Genomic DNA, 20,607 nt, shown 5'->3' on the forward strand with positions numbered 1-20,607 from the left:
CTCCGCTGATTCAAAATTTTCTTCAAATTACACGATTGTCCTCTGCCCATAGAAATACATCCCTGATGGCTAAAATAAATAAGATACTAGAAATTTTTAGTCACGGAACTCACGAAAATGTTGAACAAAATGAGAGATTGGGTGATGTACGCTAATATTTGTATCGATGGCCTCCATTATCGGAACTGATTCCTCACACGTATTTGAGCAAGATTAAAAGAGTATATAATAATGTTTACGTAATAAAAAAATGGTTCAAATGGCTCTGAGCACTATGGGACTTAACTGCTGAGGTCATCAGTCCCCTAGAACTTAGAACTACTTAAACCTAACTAACCTAAGGACATCACACACATCCATGCCCGAGGCAGGATTCGAACCTGCGACCGTAGCAGTCGCGCGGTTCCAGACTGTAGCGCCTAGAACCGCTCGGCCACTCCGGCCGGCCGTTTACGTAGTACTCAGGTATATTATGTACCTTCTAAGCGTTCCAAGTACGAATGATTTCTTTATTTAGTACAAGAAGTACTTACCATTAATTCAGTGATTTGTGACATCCATTTTCCACCATAATGTGCTTTGGCAGGGATTAATCAAAACAGATTTTCACTTGCGAGAAGGCATTCATTTGACATGCTCGTGTAGCTTAACGCGCACCACGCTAGTTTACGAGACGGAGAGGTGAGCCAGATCCGGATCGAATACTCGCGGTGGAATCAAAAGTGGAACTGGTTCCCAATCGCCAACTCTGAAAAATGCAGCACACAAACAGTTAAAATACACACAGACCAAAGTTTACACGATGCACTGACAGATGGTGTGCATGATTTCCCTTCCGTAGGGATGATAAGAATGGCATCCGGCTACAAAGATAAAAGTAAAATCAATTTGTCAAGTCACGTAAACAGCGGACTGCGAATGCCAGGACGAACAGTGTGAAAGAGGGAAGAAGATTTCCAGATATCTTTTACTTGTATGATATAAGTTTGATTCCTCCACAACTTCAGCAGTCATAAAAATGTTCTAGAGAAATGTATTCTAGTGTACTTACTTACCTCTGCGAGTACGGGATGACACCACTCTTTAAGATGTTGATGATTTCTGTGATCTACATGGTGCTCTCTATTCTGAAGGGTTTCAACAGTTCGGCAGTTATTTGAACAAGGGAGTTGTTACTGCTGACAATTTATAGAGAAATTTTCGTTGCCAAATTATGTCTAAAAGACGCTATATAAAATTATCTACACGTTTACTTCACTCACTTTCAACCCGTCTTTACAAATGTGTATTAAATTCCCACAGATTAGCAATTACGTGAGAGCACGTCACCAGGATTCTTGACAAATTCAATCAGCCATGAGAGAAGCTGTATCATAAAAATAACTATCTGATACATACACTCGTAACACTAAAAATAAAATGGCTCTGAGCACTATGGGGCTTAACATCTGAGGTCATCAGTCCCCTAGAACGTAGAACTACTTAAGCCTAACTAACCTAAGGACATCACACACATCCATGCCCGAGGGAGGATTCGAACCTGCGACCGTAGCAGTCGCGCAGTTCCGGACTGAAGCGCCTAGAACCGCTTGGCCACCGCGGCCGGCACTAAAAATAAATAACGGCCATAAACATTCGAAGGATTCTGCCGCTGCAAATAGATTAGCTGTTAGTTCTCTTGTTATCGGGCGTTCAAAGAGAAAAGCGGGTCAGTAAGAGAAAAAAATATCGCTAAAGTTCAGCTCTTCCGATAAACCTTTAGAGTGCCAAGATGTTCCGAATAAACAACCATCCTCCTCTGAAGCAAGCGAAAATATTCGAAGCAGTTGTGTCGTTTCAAAACTGCCTTACTGTACGTTTTAATTTTTCTAGATAGTTTGTGATTTTATTTGCGCGGTGACGGCGTGAAGGTAATTTTACCAGACTGTTTATTGCGACGTGTGTTTTCCGTAACGTGGTTATCATTTCTAGTGTGGACGCAGTTGACTCCAATCATCGTCGTTAGTTATCTATACAGAAGTTAGTAAGGCAGACGTATCACTTAAAAATGAGTGTTTTCACAGTTGTAAATACGTGTGTTATACTTCTGGTGTGTAACCTACTTCTGAGCATGTATGCGTCTTCTCAGCCGATCATGTGCATGTACATGATGCCAGACGGTGTAGTTGTCCCAGGACCGTGTCTTTCCTACGGTTACTACGTCTTTTGCTACGAGTGCGAAAATGCAGAAGTGACTCAGTCAGCTACAACACAGCATGAAACAACTGGTCGTGACACAGTTTCCACCACGACTTTTGTTCCTAAGACAAGGCCGCCGACCGAGTCTACTTCACAGCCAACTCCTACTGATTTGACACCGCCCAGAACTACAGTCAGGAGCACAACACCAGAAACAACATCTACGTCGTTCAAAACAACAACAACAGTGGAGAACTCCTCGCCAACATATCCAACATCCACCACTACCACGATCAGTCAGCAAACGACAACTGCAGCACCTACAACTGCTTCCATGCCAGTCTCCACGACAGAGTCTAGAACCACCAAGTCTACAACGACAACCGTTGCTTCAGTCCCAATAACTACGACGGAAGCGATTTCCTCTACAGCTGGAACAACTGCTTCTCAACTGACGACAACTACCACAGCGAGAAATACCGTAATTAGTACTCTGGCAGTAACAACTACTTCCACTTCAGGCACAGGAGCAGCTAACACTGAAAAACCTGCGATGTCACCCAGTACAGTGGGATTCACAAGCACTGTCACGCCAATAGCTACAACCACGACGCAAACGGCTGCGGGTAACAACAACACCACTCATCAAACCACTGCATCAGGCGCCACATCGGCAGTTACGACAAGTACCGAGAGTGGAACAAGCCTACCTTCAGGAACCACAAGCCTACCAGCAAATGTAACAGAACTTGAGACGCTCACCACCGCATCAATAAGTTCCTTCCCGACTCCACCTGCTCCTATAACGAGCACCAGGCGTCCTAGAACAACAAAAAGAAGAAGACGGACGACGACGACCACCACCACCACTACAGTCCCCACCGAACAGACGTCGACTCCGAGCATCGCAACAGCTGCTGACACTGGTTCCACTTCGTTGCCTGTTACAGTCACGTCGCAAACGGCTGCGGGGAACAACAACACTACTCATCAAACCATTTCAACTGGGGCTAGATCGACAATTACGGCAAGTACTGAGAGTGGAACCAGCCAACCTTCAAGAGCTACAACCCTGCCAGCAAACGCAACAGAGCTGGAGACGCTCTCCACCTCATCAAGTTCCTTCCCTACTGCATCTGCTCCTATAACGAGCACAAGACGTCCTAGAACAACGAAAAGACGGAGACGGACTACGACGACGACGACGACGACGACCTCTACAGTCTCCTCCCAAGAACCGTCGGCTCCGACCGCCACTGCAACGTCACTGACCACGTCACCTTTTGGAGAGGTGACATCTGAGAGTACGACTGCAGCTTCGATACCAACAATCACCACCGAACAAACTGCAACTGCAGGTGCTCCTTCATCTCCAGCTACCTTCACTTCCACCTTACAAACAACTACAACTTCATTGCCGACGACCACCACCCCTCTGCAAACGACCACGACTATTGCTACAGTGCCAACGTCTACCTCTACCACACTACAAACTACTACAACTACTACTTCACCGGCGTCGACCTCGACCACCACTACCCCTACAACGACAAGCACCACGAGCACTACTTTAGCCCCTGCGACCACTACTACCACTCTACAAACAACAATTTCATCAGCTTCCCCAACAACTACAGCTATTCCAACAACTTCGACTGAGAGAACTACTCCTAATTTTGATCCGGATCCAGAATGATGTGACAAGGTGGCATATCATCAGGTAAGCTTAAAGAACACAGCTCATAGCTAACAGTTAATGATTATGATGGTATTTTAACGATAAAGCTGTAACTACGTGTAGGGAACAGACTATCAATCCGGAACGTGATTTATGAATTTACTTATTTTGATGTTAATGGTTTTAATCATATTAATAATACCTCGCCCCACTTTCTACGATTACATCTAACTACGTGAGTACTGAATACGTTGGACAAATAATTAACAATCATTTTTGTTACTTAATTAATTAGATAATAAAATTGTATAGCTATAGTGAAAATTAAAGAGACTGAAAAGAGAAATTTGTCTTTTCCAGCATTAGTCCCTATGGCGCGGAGGTTCCATTTTTTATCCTATATTTTACATTATTTATATATACTGACCTTGTAACCTCACCGACGCTTCATTGAACTTGAGTAGAGAAACTGGAAAGGATGTGGAGAGATACTGTTTACCATAAATAAATTGTGTAAACTATGCGCTGTATGTTTGAATCGGGTATTAGGAACCAGCCCAGCATTTCTGGACGTTGTTAAACACTTGTGTATGTGAATAGAATACTAGTCAACATGATATAGCAAATAGTCTTTAAATATCATTGTCCTCGTAAGCTAATTTTCGAATCCTTGCACAATCTTCTAAACAACTGACATGTACAGAACTTTGTTTGGTAAAGCACCAGCAAATTTTAATCCACTTATGTAAATTATGTTATAATGGATATTTAGAAAGTTTGAATAATGTAATCGACTTCTCCTAGCTCATTTATAGGCAGTACGGCCACTCAGTTTGAAAGTAACGTGCGGTCTAGGTCTATGACTCTTCACAAAAGAAAAAAATTGATTATTTGAGTGCAGCTTCTTGTACAAGCAACCGAGCAGAATGTAATCGTCCTCTCCTCACTCACAAAAGTTGTTTGGCACTTCTTACTTGCCTAATCGGAAAATAATGTTTTATGGTAACAACAATAATTGTACGCAAGTGCAGACTTGTTTGAAAACTTTCAGGAAGTTTTCAGCTCCACGTAATTGATTATGTATGACCAGATGAATAGATATATGATTTTTTTGTTTCTTACAGACTTTTGGCTCGACCATATTGCCTTTGTATGCCTTTTTATGTGAAAAACAAACTGGGGCGCCGATATTTATCGATAGGTACTGACTTGTTTAGCTATGAAAATTTGCGCTTGACCATCGCTTGACTATCTGCTATCTATTATTCCCTGAAATTATTTCACAATGTTCTGCTTATGATTTTTATGTCATCATTTAGAGTGATTCGGTGTTACTGGCAGAATGGGAGTAGGGTAATGGAACGATGGTGTCTCCAGTTTTCAGTGCTTCACATTTAAAACGCTCTAGCATCACAATTATTTCTGGTGAGTCCTCAGCGGTTTGTTGTTGTTTTCGTCTTCTTCTGTCCTAAAAACTGTTTTGAAGCAGCTGGCTGACTAATTCACTCTATACAAACCTCTTCATCTTTGCATAACTATTGCAGCCTACTACATCCATGTGATCAAGCGCACTATGGTGGTTAGGGAGCGAGACAATGTGAACTGTTCAGAGCTGACGCAGTTATGCTAATGCACGCAGGTATGGATGCGTGCAGGCCAAGAAACTTTGTGGCAGTTCTGGAAGATAAATTCCTTTCAATTTTGGTGTACGGCTTGATATTTACCTCATGTCCCCAGCGATGTACAACAATGCCGTCGTTGCTGCGTCAGCTATTCTCTCTTCGTCATGACTTCTTCTCCTTAAAGCTCCATTTAAAAATGCAAGTCCTCATCGCATCAGGATGTGGACATTAGGATGTAGCTCGGTAGGAGAATGAAAACTTGCTACTTTCGTATATTATAACTTTTAATTAACGCAATAGTGGGAGAGTGCAAGTACATACTTCTTTATCGCACCACCGAGATCGGCGAAAAAAAAAAACAATTAAGGTACATAAAAATTGACAGTATAGCTTTAAATTTTTTGTCAGCTTACTCAGATACAATCATACCTCCCTACGATATCTTTCCCTCACGAGAACGGCGCGAATAAGAATCATTGCAAATATTTATACGTGTAGGCCATCTAATGAACCTACACAACTGCCCCCTCCCATCCCCTGAATACTGGCGTGATCCATATCATTGGACGCCAGTACAGAGTGGTGGTGCATTACACTATTTGCACCTTTTTGTACTTTAAACTCTTGGCGTGTCTGGGTACTGAGACCTTGATTCGTGGCCAAGTTTACCTCGTTTGCTCCCAGAACGTGTCATTACGTAACATACATATCTAACTTTGTTTAATGTATATTTAACAAATTATTACTAGTACTACTTACAAAATTTTTAAAGGTTGCATCAACAGACACATTTCAATTCAGAGTCTGTAGTTTGATTTCTGAAATCTAACAGCTACTATTGCGGGATTGTTTAGCGCGTGCACCCCACGTGACGTGTGCTGGGCGCTCACTTGAGTTTGTTAACGCTGTAGTTCAGTTGAGCTGTCCGTGAGTGTGCTACAATATCACTTATTTACACAAAGCCAATAAAAGCGTTCAACCCATTACTGCTACGTGGTGAGGCTTTTGGATGTTGGAACCATCGACGCCGTGGCGAGGAGGTTCATCATTTACGGCCCAGGCATTTGTTCTTGTCTTAGCCGCACGTTTCAGTGGTTGAACCAGGCTCACGCTACATCTGAATCGGTTCAAGGTAAGTCTCCAATGCCTTTATTCGTTTCCTCTCAGTGGTAGAATGTTTTGTTGATACGCGAGTCCACCGAGGATGTGAATGTTCGTTGCCGCTCATATACACTTTTTTTTTTTTTTTTTTTTTTTTTTTTACGGGAACACATGGAATTACGTGTGTTAAACCTTCACAAAATGTTCGTAGCACATTTACAGTTATTAGTTCATATATGCAGTCCTGGAAAAGATATTCCGCTTGACACTGCGTCAAACACGTAGTTTTTACGTTTCATCATTGTTACGATAACCTAGATATTTACATTTTAAAATACATTGACACGCCAGGTTTGTGTATTTATTACTCCGCACACATACATTTTCATATGACATTTAATGAGCGAGGTGGCGCAGTAGCTAGCACACTGGACTCGCGTTCGGGAGGACGACGATTCAATCCCGCGTCCGACCATCCTGACTTAGGTTTTCCGTGATTTCTCTAAATAACTCCAGGCGAATGCCGGGATGGTTCATTTGAAAGGGAATCGCCGATTTCCTTCGCCCTCTTTCCGTAATCCGATGAGACCGATGACCACGCTGTCTGGTCTCCTCCCCCAACCAACCCAACTCATATGAAATTTACATTTATGTACATAAATATTGTACAAAAATTTGCATAAACAATGTAGAGAAATTATCCATACAAGACAGTTAATATTACATACATTTCTTGTGATTTCATGTCACGTAACATTTTTCGGGTTTTACATTACCATTTTTATCACATTTTCCTCTCGAGCATTACCTTTTAGAATGTTCATTTGTGAACAATCTATAATCATAATCTCAGTTTACTTTAACATTTCTCAGGCTGTCATTTTTTTTCAGTCTCATTTTCCAGAATTGACAAAATATTTGCATACAACGTTATCTCACGACGTGCATGAGTTTTGTATTTATACATCGCACCTGACGCGAGTATCCCTCTACATCTACATCTACATCTATACTCCGCGAGCCACCTTATGGTGTGTGGCGGAGGGTACTTATTGTACCACTATCTGATCCCCCCTTCCCTGTTCCATTCACGAATTGTGCGTGGAAAGAACGACTGCTTGTAAGTCTCCGTATTTGCTCTAATTTCTCTGATCTTTTCGTTCTGATCATTACGCGAGATATATGTGGGCGGTAGTAATATGTTGCCCATCTCTTCCCGGAATGTGCTCTCTCGTAATTTCGATAATAAACCTCTCCGTATTGCGTAACGCCTTTCTTGAAGTGTCCGCCACTGGAGCTTGTTCAGCATCTCCGTAACGCTCTCGCGCTGACTAAATGTCCCCACGACGAATCGCGCTGCTTTTCGCTGGATCATGTCTATCTCTTCTATTAATCCAACCTGGTAAGGGTCCCATACTGATGAGCAATACTCAAGAATCGGACGAACAAGCGTTTTGTAAGCTACTTCTTTCGTCGATGAGTCACATTTTCTTAGAATTCTTCCTATGAATCTCAACCTGGCGCCTGCTTTTCCCACTATTTGTTTTATGTGATCATTCCACTTCAGATCGCTCCGGATAGTAACTCCTAAGTATTTTACGGTCGTTACCGCTTCCAATGATTTACCACCTATGGCATAATCGTACTGGAATGGATTTCTGCCCCTATGTATGCGCATTATATTACATTTATCTACGTTTAGGGAAAGCTGCCAGCTGTCGCACCATGCATTAATCCTCTGCAGGTCCTCCTGGAGTACGTACGAGTCTTCTGATGTTGCTATTTTCTTGTAGACAACCGTGTCATCTGCAAATAGCCTCACGGAGCTACCGATGTTGTCAACTAAGTCATTTATGTATATTGTAAACAATAAAGGTCCTATCACGCTTCCCTGCGGTACTCCCGAAATTACCTCTACATCTGCAGATTTTGAACCGTTAAGAATGACATGTTGTGTTCTTTCTTCTAGGAAATCCTGAATCCAATCACAAACCTGGTCCGATATTCCGTAAGCTCGTATTTTTTTCACTAAACGTAAGTGCGGAACCGTATCAAATGCCTTCCTGAAGTCCAGGAATACGGCATCAATCTGCTCGCCAGTGTCTACGGCACTGTGAATTTCTTGGGCAAATAGGGCGAGCTGAGTTTCACATGATCTCTGTTTGCGGAATCCATGTTGGTTATGATGAAGGAGATTTGTATTATCTAAGAACGTCATAATACGAGAACACAAAACATGTTCCATTATTCTACAACAGACTGACGTAAGCGAAATAGGCCTATAATTATTCGCATCTGATTTATGACCCTTCTTGAAAATGGGAACGACCTGCGCTTTCTTCCAGTCGCTAGGTACTTTACGTTCTTCCAGCGATCTACGATAAATTGCTGATAGAAAGGGGGCAAGTTCTTTAGCATAATCACTGTAGAATCTTAAGGGTATCTCGTCTGGTCCGGATGCTTTTCCGCTACTAAGTGATAGCAGTTGTTTTTCAATTCCGATATCGTTTATTTCAATATTTTCCATTTTGGCGTCCGTGCGACGGCTGAAGTCAGGGACCGTGTTACGATTTTCCGCAGTGAAACAGTTTCGGAACACTGAATTCAGTATTTCTGCCTTTCTTCGGTCGTCCTCTGTTTCGGTTCCATCGTGGTCAACGAGTGACTGAATAGGGGATTTAGATCCGCTTACCGATTTTACATATGACCAAAACTTTTTAGGGTTCTTGTTTAGATTGTTTGCCAATGTTTTATGTTCGAATTCGTTGAATGCTTCTCTCATTGCTCTCTTTACGCTCTTTTTCGCTTCGTTCAGCTTTTCCTTATCAGCTATGATTCGACTACTCTTAAACCTATGATGAAGCTTTCTTTGTTTCCGTAGTACCTTTCGTACATGATTGTTATACCACGGTGGATCTTTCCCCTCGCTTTGGACCTTAGTCGGTACGAACTTATCTAAGGCGTACTGGACGATGTTTCTGAATTTTTTCCATTTTTGTTCCACATCCTCTTCCTCAGAAATGAACGTTTGATGGTGGTCACTCAGATATTCTGCGATTTGTGCCCTATCACTCTTGTTAAGCAAATATATTTTCCTTCCTTTCTTGGCATTTCTTATTACACTTGTAGTCATTGATGCAACCACTGACTTATGATCACTGATACCCTCTTCTACATTCACGGAGTCGAAAAGTTCCGGTCTATTTGTTGCTATGAGGTCTAAAACGTTAGCTTCACGAGTTGGTTCTCTATCTGCTCGAAGTAATTCTCGGACAAGGCAGTCAGGATAATGTCACAAGAGTCTCTGTCCCTGGCTCCAGTTCTGATTGTGTGACTATCCCATTCTATACCTGGTAGATTGAAGTCTCCCCCTATTACAATAGTATGATCACGAAACTTCTTCACGACGTTCTGCAGGTTCTCTCTGAGGCGCTCAACTACTACGGTTGCTGATGCAGGTGGTCTATAGAAGCATCCGACTATCATATCTGACCCACCTTTGATACTTAACTTAACCCAGATTATTTCACATTCGCATTCGCTAATAACTTCACTGGATATTATTGAATTCTTTACTGCTATAAATACTCCTCCACCATTGGCGTTTATCCTATCCTTGCGGTATATATTCCATTCTGTGTCTAGGATTTCGTTACTGTTCACTTCCGGTTTTAACCAACTTTCCGTTCCTAATACTATATGCGCACTATTTCCTTCAATAAGAGATACTAATTCAGGAACCTTGCCCTGGATACTCCTGCAGTTTACCAATGTTACGTTAACTTTTCCTGTTTTTGGTCTCTGAGGACGGACATTCTTTATCAACGATGATAATGTCCTCTCTGGTAAGCCGTCAGGTATTTTATCGTTTCGCCCAAGGGGGGGTCCCTCTAACCTAAAAAACCCCCGTGTGCACGCCACACGTACTCTGCTACCCTAGTAGCTGCTTCCGGTGTGTAGTGCACGCCTGACCTGTCTAGGGGGGCCCTACAGTTCTCCACCCAATAACGGAGGTCGATGAATTTGCAACCATTATAGTCGCAGAGTCGTCTGAGCCTCTGGTTTAGACAAATGCCGAGGAAAGAAGCTTCATAACAAGAAATTGCGATAAACCTACATAACTACGTTTAACTACGCCTCTGCCAAGTTTAGTGGGATGTGTCTTACTGGTCTACAGGAAATATTATGGACAGGAAGAAGCATGCATTTTTACTCTACTACTGCAGTCCTTCATCATCACGAGAAAACTATTGAGTACATGATTTCATGTCTATCTACTCGTGTTAATCCACTTACTATCTACCGATACATTCTGACAGAAGAATATTGTGTTATACAACTGTCGTCATCTGTTGTAAACAGTATACTTCAATGCCGGTGACGTAAACTTCTTTTTGCTACATGATATCACTCTTGTGTATTATGATGTGCGTCAATATATTTCTGCGAGAATTGTGCCAATGGACAAGTGTAAAACAATGTTGAAACAACTAGTGTTCGTGCGCAAATGCACGGTAATAACTCTTGCTTGGCGCTCTTCTGAGTCACACGGACTTCTAGTGCTTGGTATGAGCCCTTTTAATTTGGTAGCAAAAGACCTAAGTTCAACATTTTTATACCACTGGCTTACTGTAGCTCTTTCATGCACACATTCACACTATCACACTCACACATACTTTTATACATACGATTATTTATTTTCGGTACGGCCCTTATGCTTTGGTACCAAACACCCAACTACTGTGTTTCCTGTTTTACCCAGGGCCTGACTTTGCATCGTTGTCAGTATTCATATGTTCGGTTTCTATCAGTACGCAGTTCATTCTTGATCAGTTTTTTATGAGTTGTAAGAGCGCACATGTTCGTACTGCGGTTGTCGTTTTGACTTCGTTTTTCCACCTCGAAAGAAAAGTGTTGTTGTTGGCGGGGCACATCCTATCTCTCATAGTACATTCAAGACTTAGTATATGTCCCTTCATTCCTCATGTAAATGTCTCCTTTCGCTCTCTCTCTCTCTCTCTCTCTCTCTCTCTCTCTCTCTCTCTCTCTCTATATATATATATATATATATATATATATATATATATATATGATGGTGAGTCAAATGAAAACCATAAATATGTTTTTAAATATTATTTGTTGTGCAGAAGTGGTAAAAAGCTGTATCACTTTTCAACATAATCTCCCCCACGCTCAATGCAAGTCCTCCAGCGCTTACAAAGTGCCTAAATTCCTTTAGAAAAAAATTCTTTTGGTAGTCCGCGCAACCACTCATGCACCGCGTGGCGTACCTCTTCATCAGAACGGAACTTCTTCCCTCCCATTGCGTCTTTGAGTGGTCCAAACATATGGAAATCACTTGGGGTAAGGTCTGGTGAGTATGGTGGATAAGGAAGACACTCAAAATGCAGGTCTGTGATTGTTGCAACTATTGTACAGGCAGTGTGGGGCCTTGCATTGTCATGTTGCAAAAGGACACCTGCTGACAGCAATCCACGTGCTATGATTTGATTGCATGCCGCAGACGATTTTTTAGGAGATCTGTGTATGAGGCCCTGCTGACAGTGGTCCCTCTAGGCATGTAATGCTCCAAAATGACGCCTTTTTCGTCCCAAAAGAGAGTCAGGATAACCTTCCCTGCTGATGGTTCTGTTCGAAACTGTCATGGTTTTGGTGATGAGGAATGACGCCATTCCTTGCTCGCTCTCTTCGTTTCCGGTTGGTGGAAGTGAACCCAGGTTTCGTCCCCAGTAACGATTCTTGCAAGGAAGCCATCACCTTCTCGTTCAAAGCGCCGAAGAAGTACTTCACAAGCATCAACACGTCGTTCTCTCATTTCAGGAGTCAGCTGAGGTGGCACCCATCTTGCAGACACTTTGTGAATCTGGAGCACATCATGCACAATGTAGTGTGCTGACCCATGACTAATCTGTAAACATGCTGCAATGTCATTCAGTATCACTCGGCGGATTTCCTTCACTATGGCTTCAACTGCTGCAATGTTCTGTGGAGTCACAACTCGTTTTGCCTGACTGGGACGAGGAGCATCTTCCACTGAAGTCACACCATTTGCGAACTTCCTACTCCATTCGTAGACTTGCTGCTGTGACAAATATGCATCACCGTACTGAACCTTCATTCGTCGATTAATTTCAATAGGTTTCACACCTTCGCTACACAAAAACCGAATAACAGAACACTTTTCTTCCCTGGTGCAAGTCGCAAGTGGGGCGGCCATCTTTATACTGATACTACGATGGTAAGTGTGCATCTGCACTATGCTGCCATCTACAGGCCATTATGCACGCCACGCTGTTTGTAGCACGTTTACCAACTTACAGGATAACGGCGCGAAATTTCGATTTGTTATTACAAATTTAAGGTTTTCATTTGACCCACCCTTACATATATATATTCCTTAGCTTAGTTCTTCCTAATTTCTTGATCTTAGTTTTCTTCTATAGCGTAGACGTTTTATTTCATTACTAGTCAACCCATAAGTTTTCTATAAGTGTAGACTACTTGGCGTTTCTTTGCCAAGCTATCGTCGTATGGCGGCGATCCGTCGGCCTACGCTGTACAGCCCGCATGCGCGAAGGTTGTCAACCTTAAAGCTAGCTACTGCGCGCGCGCAGTTCTGTCCTCTCTCCACTTCGCCACTCCCACGTGCTGCATATCAATCGCACGCCTTCTGTGTGTTTAAACGGTCCGGTGTCAAGTTGAATAATTTCTCGCCCTCAGCGAGGGTAATATTTTCTGAGCTTATCTGGCCCGTAAACACACTATGAAAATCTTGCATAATTAAATCTTACTTAGTAGTAAGGCAACACACATGAAAATGGCAAAAAAATTTATTCCTTAAGACTAAACATCAATCGTAATAAGTATATTGAAGTGGATAGGGTGTCGTCTCTTGTATACACTTACACACATAACTCCAAGCCGTGCTTGATCAGTTTCAAATTCTGTTTAGTGCCGAAATTCACGTAAATCTTTGTGTGGATAGAGTCCTTTTGTCTTACCACTGCTTAAGTATACTAACTTTTAGGCTCCTGGATGAGGGACTCTTGATATAACGAATGGCCCTGTGTACAGCAGTTGCCACTTCCGAATCAAATTACCATCCTTTGTCGATTTTGGCTGAGTCCTGAGGAGTACTTTTTCTCCTACATGGTGTTGTACAGTGCATCCTAATTTCTTAGGATACAATTGTTTTCTGTATTCTGGCTTTTCGTCAATGCTAACCAGTGCCCGACGTATTTTCTCCTCATGCGATACTTCCTTCCTAGGGACCTTGGATAGAGGTTTTTCCCAATCGTCTGCTTCTCTTTTGTCAAACAGCAATTCCGTACATGTAAAACCGTTTGTGCTATGTGGGAGATTGTTCACAACTTGAAGTTACGTATCGATCCACTTTGTGTGTTTATGGGGGGTGAAAGTCCAGATAAACCTGTTAAATTCCTTAAATATCATCACTCTGGGACTTACATCTGGGTGAAATCTGGATACAAGCGTATGTCTAATGTTGTGAGTGTTCACGAACTCTTTCCAACGGTTGCCTGTAAAGTATGATACATTGCCCGTTATCAGTATTTCTGGCTTGCCTACTATTGGTAGATAATCCGTAGTCATTCTTCTGATGATGGTGCCCCCAGTCACTGACCGCACAGCATATAATTTGACGTACTTGCAGAAAATGTCGTATAGAGCAACAACGTATCTTACACCTCCTTTCCCTTGTGAGATCGTCCAATCGCGTCCTAGGAAGCTACCTCCAAGGGTATTTCAGGCATTATCGGGTGTATTTCAATTAGTTTTGACTTATTTGTATGCTTCGCCTTCTGGCACACTATACATTTCCGTATTACCTGCAGAGCTTCCCTTCTTAAATTTGGATAGTAACAATAAGTGATTTCTTACTGAGGCAGCTGGAGACACCATAGTGTCCCCAAACACTGTGAGAGTGTACTGCTGTAGTTGCTCCATACTTTTACTCGTCTTAACGTAGTATTTCTGTTGTGTTTTATCTTTAATCAACAAAACCCTGCCGGCCGGAGTGGCCGAGCGGTTCTAGGCGTTACAGTCTGGAACCGCGCGACCGCTACGGTCGTAGGTTCGAATCCTGCCTTGGGCATGGATGTGTGTGATGTCCTTAGGTTGGTTAGGTTTAGGTAGTTCTAAGTTCTAGGGGACTGATGACCTCAGAAGTTAAGTCCCATAGTGCTCAGAGCAATTTGAACCATTTTGAACAAAACCCCTATTTATGATCTGTTCGCCACGAATTGCAAGTATTCGTCTAGACCTTGTGGAAGCCTCAATAAGGCATCAGCAATTTTGATTACCTTTGATATACGCAATTTCAGTATCAAATCCCTGTCAGTACAAACACCACCTAGTGATCCTCCTGTGTAAGAGTTTACAAGTGAGAAGGAAGGACAAAGACTGATGATTGCAGTACACCTTGGTAAGCTTTCTCCACAGGTTATATTCGAACTTTTTGAAAGCCCGTGTTACCACGAGAGCTTCCAATTCGGTCACAGAATATGCTCGTCCAGCTTCCGATACGCTACTACTAGCAAAACTAATTAACCTGCTGGTAAGCTCCCCATTCGTGTCACTGATTAGGGAGGACACGTTTGTACATAGACGAAAATCATGGATCATGTCAGGATGATGTAAGATGTTGGCATTCAAAAGAAGTTCTTTAATGTTGTCAAAATCGGTTTGGTATTGCTTGGTCCACAACCAGTGGTGGTTATTTCGCAGAAGACTCAATCAAGTATCACCATTTAAAAGCTGCTGTGATACGAAATTTCTGAAGAAAGATACTGTTTCAAGTTATCCCTTCAATTCCTTCTTGTTTTGAGGTACAGGGCAGTGTCTGATAGCATCAAGCTTCTTAGGGTCTGAAAGTATGCCTTGAGGTGACAATAAGTGTCCAAGGAACTTAACCCTTTCCTTACCGAAATGTGACTTGATTAGACTGGCTACGACCCCGTATTCTAAAAACCTATACAAGATTTGAGCCAAGAGCTTAAGTGTGAATCATCAACGTACGCAGTGATGCTACTTAACAATTCAGGTCCTAAAACTCGCTCTAAAGCACGAATAAATACGCCTGCACTGACTTTTAAAGCAAAAGAGAGAACACCGAACTCATAGCTTCTGCCCCTGTATAAAAGGCACTGTACTTAACGGCTCTCTTCATGTTATGGTTCAAAATGGTTCAAATGGCTCTGAGCACTATGGGACTTAACTTCTGACGTCATCAGTCCTCTAGAACTTAGAACTACTTAAACCTAACTAACCTAAGGACATCACACACATCCATGCCCGAGGCAGGATTCGAACCTGCGACCGTAGTGGTCGCGCGGTTCCAGACTGTAGCGCCTAGAACCGCTCGGCCACTCCGGCCGGCCTCATGTTATGCAGTTTGCATAATGATGAGGTAATAAACGTCATGGAATTTTGGAAGTTGTTCTTCCAGGTTGTCAGGCCGCATTCTGACAGGCATAATAATTTTATTTATTCCTCGTGGCTCGACCACAAAGCGGACACTACCGTATGAATTGCTAACGGCCAAACCGGGGTTACAGTATGCAGATAAGGATGGTTGTATTAATTCCCCGTTTAGCAGTCCATTGATCTCTTTCATCACAGCCTCCTTCTTGGACCAAGGAATGGGGTAAGACGAAAAGCAGGCGGTTTCGAGTGGATACTTCTCCATTTTGTATCTGTATCCTTTGATTATTCCGGGGCGTCGTTCAAAAACATGAGCATAAGATATTAAAAGCTCCTGCAGTTCTTTCTTTTGTTCTTCCGTAAGATACGCTGATTCACTTACCTTGGCGTGCACGATATCAGAGCCCATTTCCACGTCCTGTGATTGCTCAATTCCCTGTGTGCTTATAAACATTGGTGTGGTTGGATAGAAGAATTGTATTCGAACTCTAGCAGTGTGTTTTGGTTTGCTTTCTCGGCGTATGACTCGACTAGGTGTACTGAATACTGTTGGTCGTTCACAACGAGATGACACTTCCCTTTAACAATGTCAATTTGTGCTTGGTACTTCCTAAAGGTGTCCATGCCATATGACAGTTTAGTATTAGCCCTTCAACCACAAGAAAAATGCATTGTAAAGAGAAGCTCTGAATCTGTTAGGAATCCATGCCTGCAATTTTACACCTTTAGACTTATCTCCTACAACTATTGGATTTACAGTTTTTGACTGTAGGTGTCGTTATGTGTCCTCGTTTTTGCAATTGATCAAACACGCCCTGTGAAATTATATTCGTGGTAGCTCCAATGACCAGTGCTATGGATAACCTTAAACCAAGTATTTGTGCATTGATTACTGTCTGTACTGTGCCTTCATTTTAATCTACACAGTTGCAAGATCTTCCTGACACAGGTCATGTTTGATGTCACTACAGTTGTCGTATCTAAGAAAACACCTTATAAGTAGCTCCACGCCCCCATCCCTGTTACTGATCATCGAACGGATGCCTATCGCGACCGGTTCGAGCTTTTCGAATTACCCTGAGAAATGACCTCCGCGTTAGGGGTAACCTCAAATACTGCACATTATGCTTCTGGTTTAGCCATTTAGCATCTTACGCGGCTCTTGATTAGAAATTTCGTCGACCATGGGAGCTATTCGAAACGTAATTTTGATTGTACTGATTATAGTCAGGCGGCGGCGGATTATTTTGTCGCCCGGTTGCGTTCTGTCCTTGCCAGTTGCCGTTCGGGCCATTGCCCCCGGTCGGCGGCGCTTTGCACACTTGCTGACAATAACCTCCCTGCTCATTAAATCCTGACCGACTGAAATTCTGTCCTTGGTTATTTTTGTATCCTTTTTCTATCCTAACTTGAATTTTTGTTCCTTTCCGTTACCAAATTCGTTCCTGTTGGTATTGCAGAGAGGAGATATGGCTGCCAACCGTGTTGGTTGTTGTTGCCATTCCCACCGTGTCATTCGTTAGTTCGTTTGGAGTCTACCTGCGAGCTATTACTTCGTGCTTGCTCAGGTCGCTCTTAGTAGATAAGATCAATGGAATCGAGAACTGAGAGGAAATTCTCTATGTCGTGCTCAGAGGAGATGATTAATTTCTCACGTATGTTAGCTCGTAGTCAGCTTCCCAAAATTTTTAGGACATCTACGTGTGACACCGGGTTTGTCCACTAACGGGTTTTGTTTAGATACTTCTCAAAACATCTTCCGAGCCCTCCGTGTTTACTGCTGAACGGCGCCGGGTTAAACACTTCGCGCTAAAGTCCCTCTTGTACCGCGATAGACCAGAACTTGTCTAGGAATGCCCTTTCAAACTGTTCGTAGGTGTGACAGTGCCCCAAAGCAAGACATCACCCTGTATATAATCTATCACAAAGCGTATCTTCTGCGCTTCGGTCCAATCCCATGGCAAAAGGTTCCGGAAGGCACTTGTGAACGCGACTAGGTTTGTTCGCTTACCTTCGGAAGAAAAAATCGGAAACTACCTGTGTCGTAACAAGCCTTCATCTTCGAGCAAAGAAGAAAGGCGTGCAGAACTGTCTGTTGTCGGCGGGCATTGTTATGATGTTTCGGATCGTATTCCGAATAGCTCTGCAAGACAGGGACAGAGATTGACGACGCCTGCTGCATCTACATCTACATCTACATCCATACTCCGCAAGCCACCTGACGGTGTGTGGCGGAGGGTACCGTGAGTACCTCTATTGGTTCTCTCTTCTATTCCAGTCTCGTATTGTTCGTGGAAAGAAATATTGTCGGTATGCCTCTGTGTGGGTGTAATCTCTCTGATTTTATCCTCATGGTCTCTTCGCGAGATGTACGTAGGAGGGAGCAATACACTGCTTGAATCCTCGGTGGAGCTATGTTCTCTAAACTTCAACAAAAGCCCGTACCGAGCTATTGAGCGTCTCTCTTGCAGAGTTGGAGTTTATCTATCATCTCCGTAACGCTTTCGCGGTTACTAAATGATCCTGTAACGAAGCGCGCTGCTCTCCGTTGGATCTTCTCTATCTCTTCTATCAATCCTACCTGGTACGGATCCCACCCCGGTGAGCAGTATTCAAGCAGTGGGCGAACAAGTGTACTCTAACCTACTTCCCGTGTTTTAGGACTGCATATCCTTAGGATTCTTCCAATCTGTCTGGCATCTGCTTTACCGATGATTAATTTTATATGGTCATTCCATTTTAAATCACTCCTAATGCCTATTGCCAGATAATTTATGGAATTAACTGCTTCCAGTTGCTGACCTGCTAAACTGTAGCTAAATGATAAAGGATCTTTCTTTCTATGTATTCTCAGCACATTACACTTGTCTACATTGACATTCAATTGCCATTCCCTGCACCATGCGTCAATTCGTTGCAGATCCTCCTGCATTTCAGTACAATTTTTCATTGTTACAACCTCTCGATATACTACAGCATTGTCCGCAAAAAGCCTCAGTGAACTTCCGATGTTATCCACAAGGTCATTTATATATATTGTGAATAGCAACGGTCCTACGACACTCCCCTGCGGCACACCTGAAATCACTCTTACGTCGGAAGACTTCTGTCCATTGAGAATGACATGCTGCGTTATATTATCTAGGAACTCTTCAATCCAATCACACAATTGGTCTGATAGTCCATATGCTCTTACTTTGTTCATTAAACGAATGTGGTGTACCATATTAAACGCCTTGCAGAAGTCGAGAAACACGGCATCTACCTGGAAACCAGGGGCTATGGCCCTCTGAGCCTTGTGGACGAATAGCGCGAGCTGAGTTTCACACGATCGTCTTATTCGAAACCGATGCTGCTTCCTACAGAGTAGATTTCTAGTCTCCAGAAAAGTCATTATACTCGAACAATATTCGTGTTCCAAAATTCTACAACTGATCGACGTTAGAGATATAGGTCTATAGTTCTGCGCATCTGTTCGACGTTCCTTCTTGAAAGGCCGGCCGCGGTGGCCATGCGGTTCCAGGCGCTACAGTCTGGAACCGCGGGGCTGCTACGGTCGCAGGTTCGAATCCTGCCTCGGGATTGGATGTGTGTGATGTCTATAGGTTAGTTAGGTTTAAGTAGTTCTAAGTTCTAGGGGACTGATGACCTGAGATGTTAAGTCCCATAGTGCTCAGCGCCATTTGAACCAATTTGAACCTTCTTGAAAACGGGGATAACCTGTGCCCTTTTCCAACCTTTTGGAACGCTACGCTCTTCTAGACCTGACAGTTTAGGGTTCAAGTGCGGATGGATGATCTGTCTCGTCTGTTGACATCTTATAGCCTGGAGTTGAATGTTCCCTTTCCTTTTCAGTGTTACTAACGACGTTAGTCCGCAATTTTTCTTCCACTGCTTTCAATCTCTGATATACATCGTTTTCTGAATCACGTCTATATAAACCATGTTTTCCTGGACTACCTCCTACGCCAGTGTATTGTCTTCCTTTACTTCCTTAATGTCTTTATCTAACCTCTCTTGCTGCTTTCTCATGAACTGAGTACTTAATATTATGCTACCCAGTTGCAACGACAGGTATTTCAACTTCTCAGGTAGACCTTTGTACGCTTTTTGCAACCCGTCAACAGTACCTGCGACTGTGTTTACATGCTCTTACAATTGTGACTGCTCCCGTGGCATTTTTGTCTGAGCCTCAGATACGTCTTTCACCTTTTCCGTGAACTGCTCTTGTGTTCAAAAATGGTTCAAATGACTCTGAGCACTATGGGACTTAACATCTGAGGTCATCAGTCCCCTAGAACTTAGAACTACTTAAACCTAACTAACCTAAGAACATCACACACATCCATGCCCGAGGCAGGATTCGAACCTGCGACCGTAGCAGTCACGCGGTTCCGGACTATAGCTCCTAGAACCGCATGGCCACCGCGGCCGGATGCTCTTAAGTATCGCCTACTGATGGCAGTTTTTGGCTTAAATTATTTATATTTTGTGACATATCGGTGAGAAATTGTGTGTTTAGGATTTCCCCCATACCTACATGATTATCCGGTAATTCATTTGAAA

The 20,607-nt window shown here is 42.9% G+C and overlaps 1 protein-coding gene across 2 annotated transcripts in view; it reads left to right on the plus strand.

Annotated features, from left to right (window-relative positions):
- Positions 1-20,607, plus strand: part of LOC126475403 (mucin-5AC-like) — a 145,673-nt gene that overhangs the window by 120,323 nt on the left and 4,743 nt on the right. The window contains exon 1 of one of the 2 annotated variants that reach the window (XM_050103238.1): positions 1,816-3,898. The exons of the other annotated variant lie outside the window; for it this stretch is intronic. Within the exon in view, the coding sequence (XP_049959195.1) occupies positions 2,048-3,874 (1,827 nt within the window). The 5' untranslated portion in view covers positions 1,816-2,047 and the 3' untranslated portion in view covers positions 3,875-3,898. Of the gene's footprint in view, positions 1-1,815; positions 3,899-20,607 lie in introns of those variants that run through there. 2 annotated transcript variants of the gene reach the window in all.

The sequence above is a fragment of the Schistocerca serialis genome, chromosome 4 (genome assembly GCF_023864345.2).
Source record: "Schistocerca serialis cubense isolate TAMUIC-IGC-003099 chromosome 4, iqSchSeri2.2, whole genome shotgun sequence".
In the NCBI taxonomy this organism is placed as follows: Eukaryota; Metazoa; Arthropoda; class Insecta; order Orthoptera; family Acrididae; genus Schistocerca; species Schistocerca serialis.